At 37.8% G+C, this 18,538-nt stretch overlaps 1 protein-coding gene across 1 annotated transcript in view; it reads left to right on the top strand.

The window, feature by feature from the left end:
- SPI1 (Spi-1 proto-oncogene) overlaps positions 1-12,694 on the top strand; it is a 30,463-nt gene extending 17,769 nt beyond the window's left edge. Inside the window, exons 2-5 of the mRNA XM_015818655.1 lie at positions 737-830; positions 6,794-7,011; positions 9,921-10,071; positions 11,925-12,694. Of these exons, the coding sequence (XP_015674141.1) occupies positions 737-830; positions 6,794-7,011; positions 9,921-10,071; positions 11,925-12,241 (780 nt within the window). The 3' untranslated portion in view covers positions 12,242-12,694. The remainder of the gene's footprint in view (positions 1-736; positions 831-6,793; positions 7,012-9,920; positions 10,072-11,924) is intronic.
- Positions 12,695-18,538: the final 5,844 nt, after the last annotated feature.

Here is an 18,538-nt window from a genome sequence, read left to right as displayed (position 1 = left end):
AGCGGCCATAGATAAGGTTGTTTTTCTCTTGTATCATACCTTGTATTTCATGGCAAAATGGCATTATTTCAGTGCAAAACACTCATAATCAACCAAAACAAAACCAAGAATAAAAACAATCCTGTTGTCCTCATTCCCATGTTGGGTTCAGAAATGAACAATGAAACAATTCGGAGAGGGCAGAAAGTTCTGTAGCTTTTCACCAGCGTCTGGACTATCTCCCAGAGAGAAACCCAGTGGACATGATACTGCTATAAAATTCTAACAACAATATTGTTATTAAAGATTTGAGGACTGTTCTAGAGAGCTAAACTGCCATCTATGTATATCTTTTAGCAGAATTATGACTCCTGGAGGGACAGTAGTAATATTGGAGCAGAATTAAATTTTGAAGAAGTATTTCAGTTATTTTCCATGATTGATATTTTATTTTGGAATGTCATGCCTAACTGAAATGAAGAGCCAAGAAATATGGCCAGCCCCAAATGCTTGAGGATCAGTTTTTAAATAGTGGAGAAAACAATTCCTGTCTGCTTCATGACTACATGAAAGGACTACTGTATATTAAAACAAGTCCATCTTTGCTAATTTTTAAAAAGACTTTCTTGTGATTTGAAGTATAGTTTCTGGAGGCACCTATCAACCTCATGTTTTAATGTCTTATTTGCTTTCAGGGAATAAAGGGGAACATTGGTCTTTGTTTTTCATATGTGACAATAAACTCTTCTTTACACAGCCCTCTGAAGACCTGGTATCTTATGAATCAGACCTCTACAGACAGTCTCATGATAGTTACCAGTATCTCAACAGTGAGGCAGACAGTCATGGTGGTAAGTAAATTACCAAAAATCTGGGAATACCAGAGGAATAGATTTATGATTGTTCAAGAAGGATGATGAATGAGTACAGCTTTTAACTACATTTTTTGCAACAATACTTAAAGTCAATAGCTGTAAAGCACTTTGCCCTAGCATGACGTAAACACCACTTTTCTGAAATTATTAGTGGATACAACAGCATCTCAAAAATCATAGCAAGACTGAAAGTCCTGTTAATGATAACTATTTTCATTATACCAGCCAAATTTGGGTCCTGGATTCTTCCAGAGGTGGCAATAATAAATAAGTACTTCCCAGTTAAGCACAAATAATACCAAATCACTCTTCTAGATTTTGCACAGTATTTTCTGATACTGTGATAGACAGGATAGGAATATCTGCAGCAGCAACATAGGTGGAATTGAGAACGTGGTTCAGAGGCCAAGCTCTGCATGTTTGACTGTAAGATCAATAGCCAAATTTCTAGCCAGGCTGGTTCATATATGCCCTGGCTGACCATGCTAGAAGTAAACATTCTGTGCAAGTATCTTTGGAGGTAACAGAATTGGGGAAAGCAGACTAAAGATGTTCCCCATGACTGGGAACCAAGGAGATGGGCACAACAAGAAATGTGAAGCAGGCCCAGCGGACATACAGTTAAATTGCCAAAATACTTTACAGAACCTCCTGAAGAATAATATTGAATTCATCAGCAAACAAGAAATAATAATTAAAAGGCAAAAGTTATCTAATGCTTACATTTTTATAATCCCTGTTGTGTTGAAAATTAGATTAGCACTGGCCCTATTTAACAGAAAGGAATTGGACTGAAAATCATGGGTTGTTTTTCCATTCCAGCTGATTTAGAAATAACTGCTCCAACTGTAAGGAAATTACAGTTTTCTTGACCTGGTTATTTATTGAATCAACCATAATTGGCTGAATTCAGTTGCTAAGCTGTAAACTATAGTTTATAAGGAATAGTGACTGAGTTGCAACATGTTAAACTGAAATCAAGGAAAAGCATGTTGTGCTTAGCACAATATATGATTGCAAATAATGTCTTACTTGTTTGGTCTTTATGTATCTGACATTAAATACATTTGACTTTAAACTATCACCCTGGAATGTTTTGGATATATGTTCATTCACTTTTGTAAAGAAAGTGAAAGTATTTATTTACATAAGCAACCTTTCCTAACCCTAGTCACAACAAAATGACAAAATGTGTGTCATAATGAAAAAATGCAAGTTTCGCCCTGTCCAAATTATGTCACACTGTCACATGCAAGTATATAAGGGGTGGGGTTTTTTATTGCAAGATCATGTTTTTTGTCACTTCCCCCTCTTACCTCTCATGGCAGGCACTTATATTTATTTAAAATATTTATACTTCATCATAGTGCACAACTTTCAGAAGAAACGTCTTCCTCTAATTGGTCTTATCCCCATCCTCACAACATATATCATAATGTGTTTGTATGTATAAATGAGACACTCGAATTAGACTAAAAAATATAATTTTAATTTTCTGGTCAGTATGGAAGAACTCGATATCTCTATATAAAAAGGTGAGAGAAGTGACACAGGAATCTGTACTTCTCTAAGGAACTCCATTTCCTTAATACTTCGTCCTTTCCTTACAAATGAATCTCTCCTCTTCTCTATTGTCAATATGAAATGCTGGCAAACTATTACAGAGATAAAAATGAGGATTCCAAGTGATATCCAATACAAGTCAGACACACAGAGGGGAAAAGGGGCCAGGGGGAAAAATTATGTCTTGGTAATCATGCTTATATTAATGTGCTACAACTTAGAATAAATATAAAAATGATAGATGAACTGTGTTCACAACCTAGCAGTTATATGTGAGTCAAAGGTTACTATTATTATCTATTAGTAACACATCAAGAAACAATAAAGCCCTTCATGGCAGGAACACTTCTCTACAGCAGTGTTTCTCAACCTTGACAATTTTAAGGCATGTGGACTTCAACTCCCAGAATTCCACAGCCAGCATTGCTGGCTGTGGAATTCTGGGAGTTGAAGTCCACATGCCTTAAAATTGTCAAGGTTGAGAAACACTGCTCTACAGCATTGGTAAAAAAAAAAAAAAAAGTGAGACGATTATTTCACTCTTTACTTTAGCAGTGAATTTGAGCAAACTCAGCCTTGTCTCTTTCCTTTAACATTTTCATGCCATTAAAGCAAGCATTCTACTTGTCTCCATACCAAACCATTCTCTCACATCCTCTTTCACTTCACATTGACAGTTTTCAAAATGACTCCCACATGAAAAAAGCCACATGCCTCCTAGTAATTTTTTTAAAAATGTTTTTTATCCTTTCCAGAAATCTAATGGATCACACCAAAGACTACCTTGTTCAGTTTCCAGTCCCTTATAGAGGCCACCAGATTCCTTCTGAAGCTCATAAGCAAGACAGTAACAAAAGAACACACTCTCACTCATGTCCCCAGCAATTGGAACAAGAGTTAGGCTACTTTGCAGGCCAGACATTCATTCATGTAATTTAATTTATAGCCTCCAAAGTCCCAAATTTTTATACATATAGTTTTTATATTTATATTTATTTCTTCCATTCAATCGTGTCTGATTCTTGGAGATTGCCTGGCTAAGTCTCTGCAAGTCTCTTCTGGGCAAGGTTTTTCAGGAGTGGTTTGCCATTGCTGCCTTCATAGGGCTGAGAGAAAATGACTGGCCCAAGGCTTTGGCCTAAAGCAGCACTAGAACTTGCAGTGTCCCAATTTCTAGCCAGGTGCCTTAACCATTAAGCCAAACTGGCTCTAACATTTACGCATACACACAAATGAACAAACGCACCAGAGCCTGAAGGAAGAATTAGACAGGATGAGGAAAGTAAAAGCCAAAGTGGTTCCGGTGGTGGCAGGAGCACCTGAAACTGTGATTCCTAAATTGGGAGAGTGGCTTCAAGAGAACCCAAGAACAACATCAGAACTCTTCATCCGGAAGAGTGCAGTGTTAGGAACAGCTAAGATAATGCACAGAAACCTTAGATTCCCAGCCCAAGATACATCCCACCCACTGGAGTGAGAAGGAAGGATTTTTAAAAATAAAAAATAGAAAAGATACAGCTGACTGGAAGAGCAAAGCATTCAAAATAAGACCAAAACAAAACAAGCAAAAGGGTTCCATAATCACAAAGCCTGGAAGTTCAATATTCAGCCATCCGAACAACCTGTTATTAGTAGTTTTATTCTTCATGTTCTTAGGGATAGAAGAAAGGAACAAAAGAAATCTAAATCTCAGCTCCACCAGCTAAATAGGAAGACTAGAACAGACAATATGTGAATCTTGGTAATGTGAATCTTTGCTACCTGAAAGAATATTGAGTTACATGAACCCAAGTCTGAATTAAGCATTGTCATAATAGTACATATTCTTCTAAGGATAACCATAGGGTAATATTGCTCTTAAGGCCCCCATGAAGCCATATTAGAAGTCATATAAGAATGTTGAGCTGGGGACTGAAAGGAAACCATATAGAGCCCCACACTTTATAATAATGCAGCACCACAGTAGCTTTAACAGACAATAAAACATTTGGTAACCAACTTTTTCCAGCTTGTCTTGATCATCAGTCTTTCTTCATTAATGATTTACACTTTTGCTGGCAACCCCAGTTTCATCTCATTCCCATGACATTGGCCATATCTCATCTCCAGACTGTGATGTAGACAGTCTTATCTCACTTTTTTTAGTACCATAGAGCACCAAATGGCCACAGCACACATAGCAAAGGAGAGTGAAGAGAGAGATAAGATCACAATGCTGGCTCAAAACAGCTCATTGTGTCATTACAGGAATGACAGTAAGAAAAGAAGAGAAAAATAGAGTGCTTTTCTGGGAAATTTTTCAATATAAAATATTCACAACTACAAAAAATGCATTAGAGTAAACTCAATAAAATATCCCTGTAAAGTTAAACGATGATTTTATAATGAGAGAGGAAAGGAACTTAGCTCCACAGCATAAATTTTGTTCAAACCACAAAGCAGAAAAATAAAATGTTAAAAACACAAAGCTGGAGAAAATTTTGATATTTGTCTTGCACTAGAAAAACATTACATAAGTCCCCAGACTTTTTGAGGGCAAATATTCAATACTTTGAGAAGGGCATTTGCGGAAAAGCCCTTCATCTGTACAGTCACTTGTGGACATCACTTATCAGGAACACTGGGCGAAGGACCTTGGATGTCTATTTCAGATCATCATAGATACATCTGGGGAACAGGTGATTCATCAACAGAAGAACATCAAGTACCAAGATGTTAAGTTAGGAATAGTTTTAAAGGTCAAAAAGAAGCAGTTTAAAATGGATTCAGAAAAGGGTCAGGTGAGAGAGTAATGGCCTAGTCTTCCTTTTAAATAAAATTATATAGGTTTTTGCCTAAATTTTAAATATTCAATGGATAGCCATCATCCAAAGAAATAGTTAACAGGGCATTAAAATGGAAGCTAAGAAACAGCATAACTAGGTTACAAATCTTATATTGTAAAGGCCACTTTACTCCTCAGTGACACACAGGGAGCAAAGACGATATCCAGATTATAAGTCTACTTTTTTTTTAGAAAGAATGCAGCTGCAGGAAAATAGAGGAAGAGAGATGAATCACCAGTTAACAGCATTTACTTCTTGTGTGAACGATTTCAGCTTTGGTATATTGATTCAGACATTTTTAACACTTCCATTTCTCAAAGGTTTCAAATTTTGCAAGTTTACCACATTTCATGTGGTTTCAAATTCGGATCATCAGAATCGCATACAAGTTGACAGTCTTCTCAGGTTGGAGGCAATTTTTGTTTCCATCTTTTGGGAGGGTTCCTAGAACAACACATGATCACTGAAAAGTTTTCCATTTTTGATACCAAGTATCACATTTTATTAAGAATAGGACTGAAGCCTGTGGGGATTCTAAAACACACAGGCCAGAAATTTAAGCAGCTGTCTGGATGTGATTGGGATAACCAAACAGCTGTGTTGCCCCATTCTATCTTGGAAAATTGAGTGCAAACTTAGAACTGGCTATTAAATTTCTTGGCACAGAGAAAACCATTGTTTGTCTGATTATTTGTTTTTGTTTCTCAACATACTGATAAAAATTGTGTCTTATAAACTTTTAATTCATTCAGAGACAATTATCAACTATTGTATATCATAAAAAATTGGAGTGTGTTTTAATTTTCATGTAGCTCCTGAAATCATAAGTAACTTATCAATACAACCAGCCAGATTGTGACACTTGTACTAATGACATTTTTGCATGGCATCCATTTCCCATGAAGCTGTTTGGGATAATGCTATACCAAATTATAATAATAAGCCAGATGTCGATGCATACAAATAGCCGGAGTGTAGATTGTTTAAAATGCTATCACTGTGCGGCAATAGTTATTCTAGTTTGTTTCAGGATTATATGCCATTCACATACCAAGTTGGCACAGCTGTGCTATAAGGAAATAATTCTAAGCACTGCACATAGCTGCCATGTGGAGTTATTACTGTAGATGCTATGCTTATCATTCACCATCGGACTCAGACGTCCATTTCTCCTCATTCCCAAAATTGCTCTTTCTTTCTCTGGATCCAGGCAGTTTCTCCACTCATTTCCTCCAGCTTTTTGGATTAGGCAAAGAGTAGCAATGACTCCCCAGCCATGGAATTCTCACCCCAACGCCTCCCCTCCAAGCAAGGATGGTGCTACTAAAGAAATCATAATAAACTATAAACAATGAACTACCCAAGTGGACCTTGTTGAATGTCCTGTTGAATTCTGATATTAGAACATAATTCAAATTCCATATATTCCACATGGAATCTAATCTTAATATGGACTGAATATGAACTAGGTAGATTTAGCAATCCTCCTTCTGTTGTGCAGATATGAACAACCATGGGGTTTTTTTTTTCTTCTTAATTCTGTGTTACCAGGTGAACTGCTTTTAACTCCATCAGACCACTACTGGGAATATCATCCCCATCATCTGCACACTGAATTTGAGAGCTTTGGAGACAATCATTTTGCAGAGCTGCAAAGTGTACAGCCACCACAGCTCCAGCAGCTCTACCGGCACATGGAGATAGAACAGATGCATGTTCTCGACTCTGGGATTCCTGTCACACATCTTGGACTCAACCACAACCACCAGGTACAAATCTGAACCCATATAATCCAAATGTAGGTATTTTTCTAGACCCCCAAAGATAATGTAATAGCAAACTATAAGGGGAGTAGGTTCTGAACAACAACGTTAGAAACTTAGATAACTCAATAGGCAAGGATTATTCCTATTTTCTAACATTTAGTTTAATAAAAGGCCACACTTGGAATACTGCATCCAGTTTTGGTCACCGCGCTGTAAAAGAGATGTTGAGACTCTAGAAAGAGTACAGAGAAGAACAACAAAGATGATTAGGGGACTGGAGGCTAAAGCATATAAGGAACGGCTGCTGGAATTGGGTATGTCTAGTTTAATCAAGAGAAGGACGAGGGGGGACATGATAGCAGTGTTCCAATATCTCAGGGGCTGCCACAAAGAAGAGGGAGTCAAGCTATTTTCCAAGGCAACGGAAGAAAACTAATCAAGGAGAGAAGCAACCTAGAACTAAGGAGAAATTTCCTGACAGTTAGAACAATTAACCAGTGGAACAACCTGCCTCCAGAAGCGGTGAATGCTCCAACACTGGAAGTTTTTAAGAAGAGACTGGACAGCCATTTGTCCGAAATGGTATAGGGTTTCCTGCCTGAGCAGGGGGTTGGACTAAATGACCTCCGAGGTCCCTTCCAACTTTATTATTGTTATTATTATTATTATTATTACTATTATTATTATTATTATTATTATTATTATTATTAAAACTAGGACAAATTAATACCATCACAAAGAGAATTTTAAGAGAACAAGAAACTAAGCATTATACATAGGATTATATCACTTTTGTTTAATATTTTAAAAAAGCAGATACATCTTTTCCAGGCTAACAGAAAGGCTAATTTATCCATGCAGTTAAACACATCATTTGAAGTTATATTATTATCAGTTTAGGATTTTTTGTTATTTTTTTTTACCAGAAATAGCAGGTGGAACCAACAGAGTGAGACCCAGGGAACAGTTTATTTTTAATGTGCTATTCCCTGCCAGGTTTGCAGTAAAAATACTCTCCTGAACCTGCTACCAGCCCAAGGAGGGACATTCTCAGTAATCATGAATGAAAGAGAGGAACAGAACTGTTAATTCTTTGTCTTCTTCCCTTCTTTGCAATGTAAAGGAGTTGGAATTGGGCAGCCAATACATTTAAAATATTACCATCCCCATCATCGTACATCCTCCCAGACATTTTTCCATGTAGGAGGGAACAGAAAGCACCCATATTTTTTTTTCTTCATTCCCGCTCTTGTGTTGCCTATGTAGGGAAGCACCACTGATGGTGACTCTTAGTGGCCACTGTTGGGTGTATCCAAGCAGCTGTAGCCACTCACTGTAGTTAATATATTTCTTGTTCACTTTAGAAAATGCTCACTCTCCAACAAATAGCATTAATATCACAAGTTCAGCACTTGGAATAGTAGAATAGAGGCAAAACATTAATTCCTAGACCAGGGATAGGCAACCTTGGCTCTTTTATGACTCATGGACTTCAACTCCCAGAATTCCTGAGCCAGCTATGCTGGCTCAGGAATTCTGGGAGTTGAAGTCCACGAGTCATAAAAGAGCCAAGATTGCCTACCCCTGTCCTAGACAATCTGAATGGTAATGTTTGTTCAAATATGCTGAGAATAGGCAGAAGCCATTTTTCTGGTTTAATATTAGAAAAAATAGTAAAGGTGGTTTCTTAGCAGAATCCCAAACTAGGCATACCGTATCTGGGCTGCAAACCTCTGAATGATCATTATATGGCACCAAAAGGTCATAGGATATTTTACACTGGATTTCTCCTCAAGGTGAATTGCCTCCCAAGTACCTTTTCTCTCAACCCCAAGTAGACTGAGGGCATGGTGTTCCACACTTAAAACTACACTTAAAAACAAAAAAAATTAATAAGAACAGAATGGAGTTTTTAGATATATATTCCATCATCCATTTAAATTGAGATTTACCATGTCATCTCTTTCCTTCTCATTCTTCCCCAAAGTGTAACAGTTTAATACTAGGGACAGTTAATTCTCCATGCAAAACTCATGGAGACATCTCACTAGCATAAATGAAAACGTTTCACACTCCCCCCCCCCAATATCTTCCAGCATGTCACCACTGGAGGAGCTTCCAAACTGTTACTGAATTTCCACTGTAGTAAAAATGTGTCTCAGACACTCCTCTCTGGATGTTTTATAAGCCTTAAATAAAAGTCTTGCTTTCCCTGGGTGTTCTTTAGCTGTTTCATATGATGGACATTTGCTCTGGGTTTAATTTTAAATTAAACGTTGGTGGCCAATCTAATGCCTACGTTTAAGCTGCAGTTTAACTACAAAGCACTCAAGGTGACTCTGTGGTTAAGGTCAGTAGTTTTACCCTTGAAGAGCTAGCAGGAAGTGTACATACAATGTTACTCAATCCCAACCCGTTCCACTGTAGTCATCTCCAGTTAATCTGCCGAGTCATTAACCACCCATCACCGTACCCCTGAAGCAACTTAATTGCACATTCCTTACTGAGATATTTTGGAACAACTTCTACAACAGAAAAACCTCAGAAGTCTACAGTCTGACTGCTAGAATAAGTTACAAACTAAGAGCCATTTTGTATCTTCTCAATTTGCCCCTTCTTACCCCTCTTGCTTCAGGCCTATTTGTCATTTATTTCCTGTACTTGTGAAGAAGCAGAGAGGTTTGCTTCTGTAGCCTAATGACAAACAAAAACAGAATTAACCAAAGTATTTGGATTTTTCCTGCAACGGTAGCCTGTCCTTTTGCATCTTCCTGTGAGATGGCCCGATAACGCAGACACACATTTGAAGCTACTTAGGAGATGTTTGAAAGAAAGGCTACTACATCCATCTCCCTTCTTGGCACACCTTCCCCTTGTATGACTTATCTGACAAGCCTCCTATCTCTGAACAGGTTGCCTTTGTGCCCCGAATGTGTGTGTATCCCTCTCATCAGCGCAGTTCTGATGAAGAAGATCTAGAGAGGCAGAGTCCACCCTTGGAAGTATCAGATGGAGAGACTGAGATTGGGGAACCCACTCCTGGGGTTATGAATGGAGAATCAGGTTAGCAACTATACCACAGAAGCTGAATTTTGTATTGTATTCTTTTTCTTCTTTCCTGTTCTGTCATTGCTTCTCTTCCCTTATAACTCTACTATCTCAAAACTGAAATTTCCTTTTCTTTTGATAACTCCTTTCCTGTCCTTGTTAAGTTTTCTCTCATTGCTATTTTGTGTTTTGGGGGGGGGGTTACATCCTGCGCTAAGCACATTGAGCTACAAGCGTACTCCACAGTTCTTGATTTGCAATTACAGTCTCCACGTCCTTCCATTAAGACTGATCCTTTTCAGGTTTTCCTGAAATGTTTGGCACCAGCTTTTTTTTGGCCTTCCTCTTTTTCTCCGACCAACTGGTAGAATCCCATTGATTGTGGCCTTTGCTCACCTGGTAATGGCTCTGATTGTTTTCCCCTTCCAGCCACTTTTCAAATATATATTAAAAAGAAAACATTTCATTTAATTCTTTAATCTAGGTTTGAAGTGAAAATTACATATTCATCCTCACAATTTGCTTACTGGCAGTTTGAAGACATATTAGTAATCATTTTAAGGTTACTTATCTCATCTCCCAGTTTGCTGTGAATGCATACTGAAGTTGTCTTTGGTTGATCTACTATTAGTACCATTTTCCCTCTTCTCCTGAACCTTCCCATGTGAATAATCTCTCACATCTCAGTGTCAAGGCTGGAAATGTTGTCAAGGGCAAGAAACTGCTCCATTTCTATTGGCTATTTAAATCATTATGAGCCTGTCCCCTCCCTGTCCAGTACCTGGGCACTGACATTTGTGGCCATGTTGGCTTGGACTGTGAGAGAAACCCAATGCTGACTTTTGCAGCTTGCAGCCTAAGGATAAACCTGCAGGTTCCCATCCTGTTTTCATGGTCCTTGGAGAACCCATCACCTCCCCCAGGTGATACCCCTCTATTACCCTAACAAAATACAGCAGCAAAACTCAGAATGTGGTGGTGATATTCTTCCAGAGATTTGATAAAATAGCTAGAAAATAGGTGCTCCTAGTTTTAATAAAATCAGAGCTCAAAGTCCCAAACACCTGACCCTGCCATCTCTGTGGACATCATTGCATTGTTGCCATATGTGTGATGGGCCTTAGAAGATGAAAAGATGGGAATGGTGCAGTCTCAGCCAGAAAAAGATTACCTATATGCCATAAATTATAGTTTATAAAATATAACTATATTTACATATAATGCTAAAACAACATCAAACTTCATTATGGTTATGTGCAATGAGTAAACCCAGGCATTTATATATTGTGTGGAATCCTCAGTGTTCTCTGAGCTTGGTTGTTTTCTTGCAGATATTTTGCAAACTAGATAACATCACCAGTGCTAGAAGGGAGTGGGGTTTGCTGTCATTTATATACTGGAGGCTTGCCCTGTCAATGCTGGTAGGAGTAGTCTTGATGGTTCTTTGATTGCCTGTTGTCTACTAATAGCGTGTTTGGCAGGTCCTTGATTTAGGTGTGTTTGCTTCTTGATTGTTGTACTAATGTTAATCCTGATGTTAATCTCTGCTCGTCTGAGTGTTGATTGCTGGGATGAGCTGTTTTGGTCTTTTTGTTTCCTTCGACTTTTTGATTGTCCCTTTTGAATAATATGTAGATGTTGTTTATGTCTATGTGCCTGTTGATAGCCAATTTGTCTGAGTGCCAGGCTTCCAGGAATTCTCTAGTATTTTGGGACTTGGCTTGAATTCCTACATTAGTTTGGAAGTGTATGGCAAGAATAGCACTTGGTTACAATACACTCATCACGAACTGCTGTCAGTTGTATATAAAGAAGCTTCTGTATTCCTATTGCCCCTTATGGAGTTCTTTTTTTATTTCTTCATATAGGTAGTAAGAAGAAAATCCGACTGTACCAATTTCTTCTCGACCTGCTTCGAAGCGGAGATATGAAGGATAGCATCTGGTGGGTGGATAAGGAAAAAGGCACCTTCCAGTTCTCCTCTAAGCACAAAGAAGCACTGGCTCACCGCTGGGGCATTCAGAAAGGCAATCGCAAGAAAATGACCTACCAGAAAATGGCACGGGCATTGCGAAATTACGGGAAGACTGGGGAGGTCAAGAAAGTGAAGAAGAAGCTCACGTATCAGTTTAGTGATGAAGTGATGGGAAAGAGCAGCAGTGATAGAAAAAGCTTTCCTCTCTGAACGAGAGTCCAGGATTCCCCAAAAGCCAAATTGTAGAGACAAATATGGGTTGGACCTAGCAACAGAGTTGCTGTAACCTCTCCGGGCCCTCATTCTTACTGAGGTTTTCATCAACATCTTCTCTGGTACGAATTCCCTTTTCAGCTTTGACATTCCTACAAGTTATTTCTGCATCTATACAACAAGCTGGACACAGTAGGGACTTTTTTTTTAAGAGAAAGAAATGTATAGGTATGTTCTTTTCAGAAAATATTTGATTGTGCTGTAATTAAAACACATAGCCAATGAAGTGTTTTTATTTCTCAGACAGTATTAGCTGATCTTCAAAGACTGCCTTAGCCTTACAGCTTTTAAATTAGCATTAATAAAGATTCTGCTAGATTTCTCCATGGCTAGAGAGAAATCTGCAGACTTTGGAAAAATATCTTATTGTGCAAGTATTATTAACATTAAATATTTAATAAAATCAGATATAATGAAATCATATCTTCTACATTAATCCAGATAATCTTAGCTGTTTTTGAGCTATCTTACAAATAGATCTCTCCAAGCCCTAATGGAGATGTTAGAGAAAGAACCCCAGGTGAAGAGTCTTCTTGATCAAAATCATGTGATTACCATTGAGCTATGGGGTCCTACCTTGCTTGTGATATACATACTTCACCATTTCCCTGGGCACAGAAGCAATAAGATGTACAACAGCATGGACTGTTACTGCTTCCCCAATAGTGATATTGAAATATTTATTCCTTCTGATCTTCTAAGCTGATGCTTCATACTGATATAAAGATTTTACACCACTTCTGTAAAACATAGTTAGAGACCTCTTTACAGTTAAGAGAAACATATAGGAAGTATAGAAGAATACCAATGGTAACTAATGTAAACCCTTGCAGATAAAGGGTTCCAGCCATGGATGTCCATTGCAAACCCCAATGACATCATGAGGTTGTGATGCAAATATGAGTTATGCACCTACATTATCACATGCAATGTCACAAGCACACAGTGTACACCCTGTGGTCTCAGGACAATTTTTCTCAATTCAGAGGATTATATATATCTGCCCTGCCTTGAAATTACTGAGCTTGGCCATATTGATCATAAGGAGCCACAGTCATAGGCATAGCTTTCCTGAACAAATACCATGTTTTTCCAGAAAAGAAATTGTTATGGAAGCCATAATCCTGTTCCCAAAGCACTGAGATCATGGCATTAATCCATCCCCAAGATCTTGTCTCTTTCTTCTCCTACTTGGTGGGTTCCAGATGGAGAGAACAGACCTCTTCCATCACAATTTTTTGGAATTTTGGGGTGGAATTTCCCCTGTTCATTTCAAGAACCAAGAGAGGTTGCTTTTATCTACCCCTAAAATGATTATGAGAGGATTTGCTTTGAGAAATCTTTTTCAGAGTTTAATTCCTTGGCAGTTATTGATTCTTTACGAAGAAGAATCTGGAACTCCCCCAGTTTTCTACAGTAAATAAATTAAGAGTCCCTGTGCTGTTTAGTTCCTTTTCAATTTTCTGAAGTATTTATTACAATTGTTTAATTTCACTGTATAGATACATTGAAATTTTGGAACATGTTTCTACTACATGTGATGCCTATAGCACCATTACCTAATAAGCTATAATTTAGTTTGTATCATATTTTATGATAAACATGAAAAACAAGCTAATGGTATGAGACAAAGAACTGCAATTTGGAAGAGAAGCAAAATGAGGATTTTTTTTGTCTGCACATGTTTTTAAATGTATGATTTAATTCTCATTTCAATTCCAAAGTGGTTTTCTCCTTCGTGTTTTCCCAAATATTTGTTTCTAAAAACATCTGAACTATGACTAATTGAGAATTTCCACCTGTTTGACCACTTTCAGCCCTCAGCTGTGAAGAGAATGTTATGGTTTATTCAGCTGCACTTTTCAATCATTCCATTTAAACTCTGTAATTCTGACCCACCCATTTTTTTATTGTTGCACACACATTCCATTCCAGCTATAATCAAAAACTCTCCATTTTAACTTATGGGAAGCAACAGAAACTTAATATTGATCAAAATATTGTATAAAAATATCGCTTAGAGCGAGGCTCTTTCCTCATGTGGGAGCCACTCCTCTGCCCCCACAACATTGGGGGACTTATGAAATCTCTCCAATTAGCTCTTGGCTTGGTTTCTATGGCAGGAAAAATGTTCCAAAGAAATTTCGGCTAAAGAAGGTTGTGAGGTCATTTGCTGAGTCCCACCCAGCAATAAATAAATGGTGGACATTTAGGGGTTGTATGAAGCGAGCACCAAGCAGATGAGGTAATGTCTTTTCTTTGTGTCATGCCAGTTTAAACATCTCATCAAAAGAACAGGAAATGACCATGTTTTAGCCTTTCTGGAAAAGAGGCCTACATACGATCATGGATTGCATGTTGTATGTGAGTCAACAATTTGAGACTTTTCCAAAAAAGGCAACCCACTGTGCAGGGTTGCAGGGACAATGCACACAGGCTATAGGAACTAGGGCAGTTTTGTGACAGACTAGGTTGAACCTTGAGCCTCCCGATGTAGTCCTTTTGCATTTTTTTCATTGAACCAGCAGACTGTCTGCCATGGGAGACTCCCCTATTCAAACCATAGCTGCTGTAGTGAGCACAGGGCAAAGTGAATCCTCCGTTTACCTCATGTCTGTTACGTGAGATTTCTTCTAGCCATCTTTTGTCCTCCAGGATGACTGATACCACTTCAGCTCATCTTCGCTTTTTCTTTCTTTCTGCTGGGCCTACTTCTAAACAAAGCACTGACTAGACTATAGCTGCCTAGTTCTCAGAATAACTATGTGACTAAGAGGCATTCTTGGAAATAGAAATGAGGCTAAATGTTGACATTTGGCTTTGCAGCATTTATTTATTTTTTAAAGAAGCAAATAGTAATAAGTCAGTAGGGATAGGAAAGCCAACAGCATTAAGCAGAAGGAGTCAAAAGAATATGTGGCAGTGGCCAAGATATGTTCTCTAATTTTCAATTTTTCCTTGACCAAAAAAAGATTGTTTATCATGGTAACAAATCCTGGTAATAGCAGAACTCTGGATTTATAGGGACTCGTGAATTAGATTGTGACCATCCTTTTCAGAGCTATTTCAATCTCCTTTCCTAAATTCTCAGCTGTCTTTAAAAAACAAAAAACTTTCTAGGTTGTTTTCTTGTGCAAATATATGGGCACGCATGCTTACTACTTAATAAGGAAATCTGCTCCTAGTCCTCAAAAATGAGCACCAAGAACAGATTAAATTGCTATTAAAAACAGAAGACTAAGTATGGTCAGCTGCTAGTATGTACAAACCAAGAAGCTATTGAATGGAGGAACAGGTTGTAATAAAAAAGAAATTGGTCCCCTTGACATTTCTCCATAGGATTTGGATCAGGGAGATATGTACAGAATAGTTTCAACTTCAGACATCTGATTTCTTAAGATACAACTGGGATAAATAAGACACAAAATTGTTTTGAAAACTTTACCTATTAAAGAAATACATTCAAAAAGCAACTTAATCATTGAAGGAAGTTGTGGCATTCAAGTTGTTTCCATTTTTGTTTTGCCAATTATTTAAAAGCATATTCAGTCATAATAGCAATGAATGCAACCACAAGGTAAACTCCAAGTTTCAACTGGGTTATATAATTTTCCTAGATCCAAATTGAGTATTAAGAAAAACGCTGTTTTCTTAGATCAAATGCATTAGCTGACGATGAGGTTTTCAGAATAATTTCATGTGAGATTCAACACTTCATCCTGGGCTTTGGTGCTGCATTGGCTCTACAATCCTTGGGATCACATGCTATTGTCCTCCTTGGGCAGCCAAATCAAATCCCTTTCATCTCAATTGCAGTATAGCTTAAATTGTCATATCTTAAAATATTGTAATCCTTCAGAGCAGTCCATTTTCTCCTTCCCAGCAGCTCTTACTCAACCTGCCTCTCACCTGAATTTTAGAGCTCTGCAGTAGATTTTACAGGCACTCTGATTCCAAATATTAATCCTGTTTATTTACAAACCATGTTTTAAAAAATAAAACACCTTCACATCCTGATTTTCCCTGTTTATGTAAGCAGCATTTATCTTTTTTGCTCTCTGAGTAAAGCAGAAGTGGATGTATTTTTTGTTATTCCAAGAGCTGTCAAAGCTCAGAAATTGGGGCATTAAATGGTCAGCTGAAAGGAGCATTAATTGACTCTTGGTGTTCCTTGGCTGGTCTCTGCTTTCTTATGATACCAGGGATAAAGGCACTTGAAGTTGAAGCTTAAAGTTGATACCTCTTTCAGAACATGAAAAATATTCATGAACGTACACTGGGATGAACCATGAAGAATTTTTCCATGATATGAAAAGAATGGTACAGAAGCCCTTCAGACTGATGCTGGCTAAATTCTTGCCATTTACTCCTTTTTTCCCTTCCTCTGACATTAGGAGGAAATACTGCCAGGTGATCGTCATACAAGCTTTTAATTCACTTTCTTCCAGAAGTAATCAAAAATCCTACATCATCTCTCCTTGATACTTTAAAAAGAATCTCTTGAAACTCACTGCTTAACTGGTGACCCCAACATCTCCTTTACTGGTAGGACTGAATGAATTCTGAGGTTCAAGATACCTCTGAAAGTTCACAAATGGCAATTCAGGATGGATAAAATGGATTATTACTGCAATGCTGCCACCTGGTAGTCAACAGCACAGTAGCATTAGTAAAAGAAGAAAAATACTCTCCAGTTCACACATACCTTCTGAATGTGAGATTGGGTCTAATATTTATCTCATACAAGTCTGACACAACTGCGCACTAAAATTGGCCAGTCCATTCCACTCCAGTTTTCAAACTTGTTATTTACCTCTGATGAGTTTTGGTTTGAGATTGTGGAGATAAGCTCTAGAACTTTACTTCCCTACATTGATCGAAGTTGAAGAGTAGTTCTGTTGTGATTAGATAGCTCATCAAGGAATACTTTTGCAGAGCAGATTTGGTACACTAACACTGTTCCAAATGATAAGATACAATTCAGCCCAAATTAAGTATCACTCTTCCACTCCATTTCAGTGAATGGGACTTACCGGTACCAGTGTATAACTTCAGCTGTTCATAGTGTTGGAATTTACATTGATATGTTGAGGTTCCATATACTTAATTAAAGACACAATTATATGCCATGGAGAAGGATACACAAGGACATCGTTTTGGGCACTGGGGTGTATGTAAGTCCTCCATTGAACATACAGTGGGGCCTGTCTTGGATGGTTCACACTCTCTGACACATGGAACTCAGCTATATTTATCCTGGCAGAGGAATTTTGTCAAGTGCCTCTGTACTGTTGATAAGGTGGTGGTGCTGACAACAGAAGGGGAACAAGAGGGAGGAGCAGGAGGGGGCTTCTATTTCTTGGAGGGGGGTCTTGGGAGTCCTTCAGTCTCCTTGCAGTGCCACTCAGTGAAAGGGTCCTTCCAACTCACAAGCCAAACAGAAGATGCCAGAACCTACAAAGAAACCAGGTAAGGATAACTGGAGATGGAACAAAAGAATGTTACTTGAATAAACATAGAGATGGAGCAGGTCTCTTCATTATATAGTGAAATAAGATACCTTAACAATAAGCATACTGGAGAGAAAAAATAACCAGTTTTGAAGGAGGCAAACATGTATTTAATTAAAATGTAATTAAAGGATAATTAAAATAAAGTGGATTAGTTAATTTAAAATAGAGGGAGGCTATACATTCTTTATTTCTTTGTCCCCTTCAAATTGCACCTTGTGATTTCCCTCTGGAATTTTTCTGGGAGATGTGACTCCCATTGGTTATTTATTTTTGACCTGATCTTCCATGCAAATATAAGTTTATAGGGAGATGAGAAAATGAGGTACTTTATTTAAGATGTAGTTTTGCTCAATAAGATTAATTCTTGTAGTGACAGAAATCCATAAATAATGTTTTCCCTTCTCCTTTGAAATATGAGATATGAGAGCTCTCATCCAGAAAAGCTATTTTGATACCTTTTCTGAAAGACTATTTAAATTCAAATGAAAAAAAGCCAAGCCACCTTATTCCCTTGTTAAATGTCTGCACTTTCAAAAACATTCCTGAAACGTAAACCTTCTTTAATGGTCTTACTTAAGATCGCATAATATTGAATGCTACATTTCGAGACAAGTTATTGGGGAATGGGTCCAATGTTAGATGCAATTTACTCATTGCAGTGTATTTGCAGGGATATAAAATTAGTCCTAGACCTCTTTCTCTTTTACAATTCCTATTATAT

Source organism: Protobothrops mucrosquamatus, unplaced genomic scaffold (assembly GCF_001527695.2).
Source record: "Protobothrops mucrosquamatus isolate PMUCROS unplaced genomic scaffold, P.Mucros_1.0 scaffold775, whole genome shotgun sequence".
Lineage (NCBI taxonomy): Eukaryota > Metazoa > Chordata > Lepidosauria > Squamata > Viperidae > Protobothrops > Protobothrops mucrosquamatus.
This window is presented reverse-complemented; position numbering and strand designations above follow the sequence as displayed.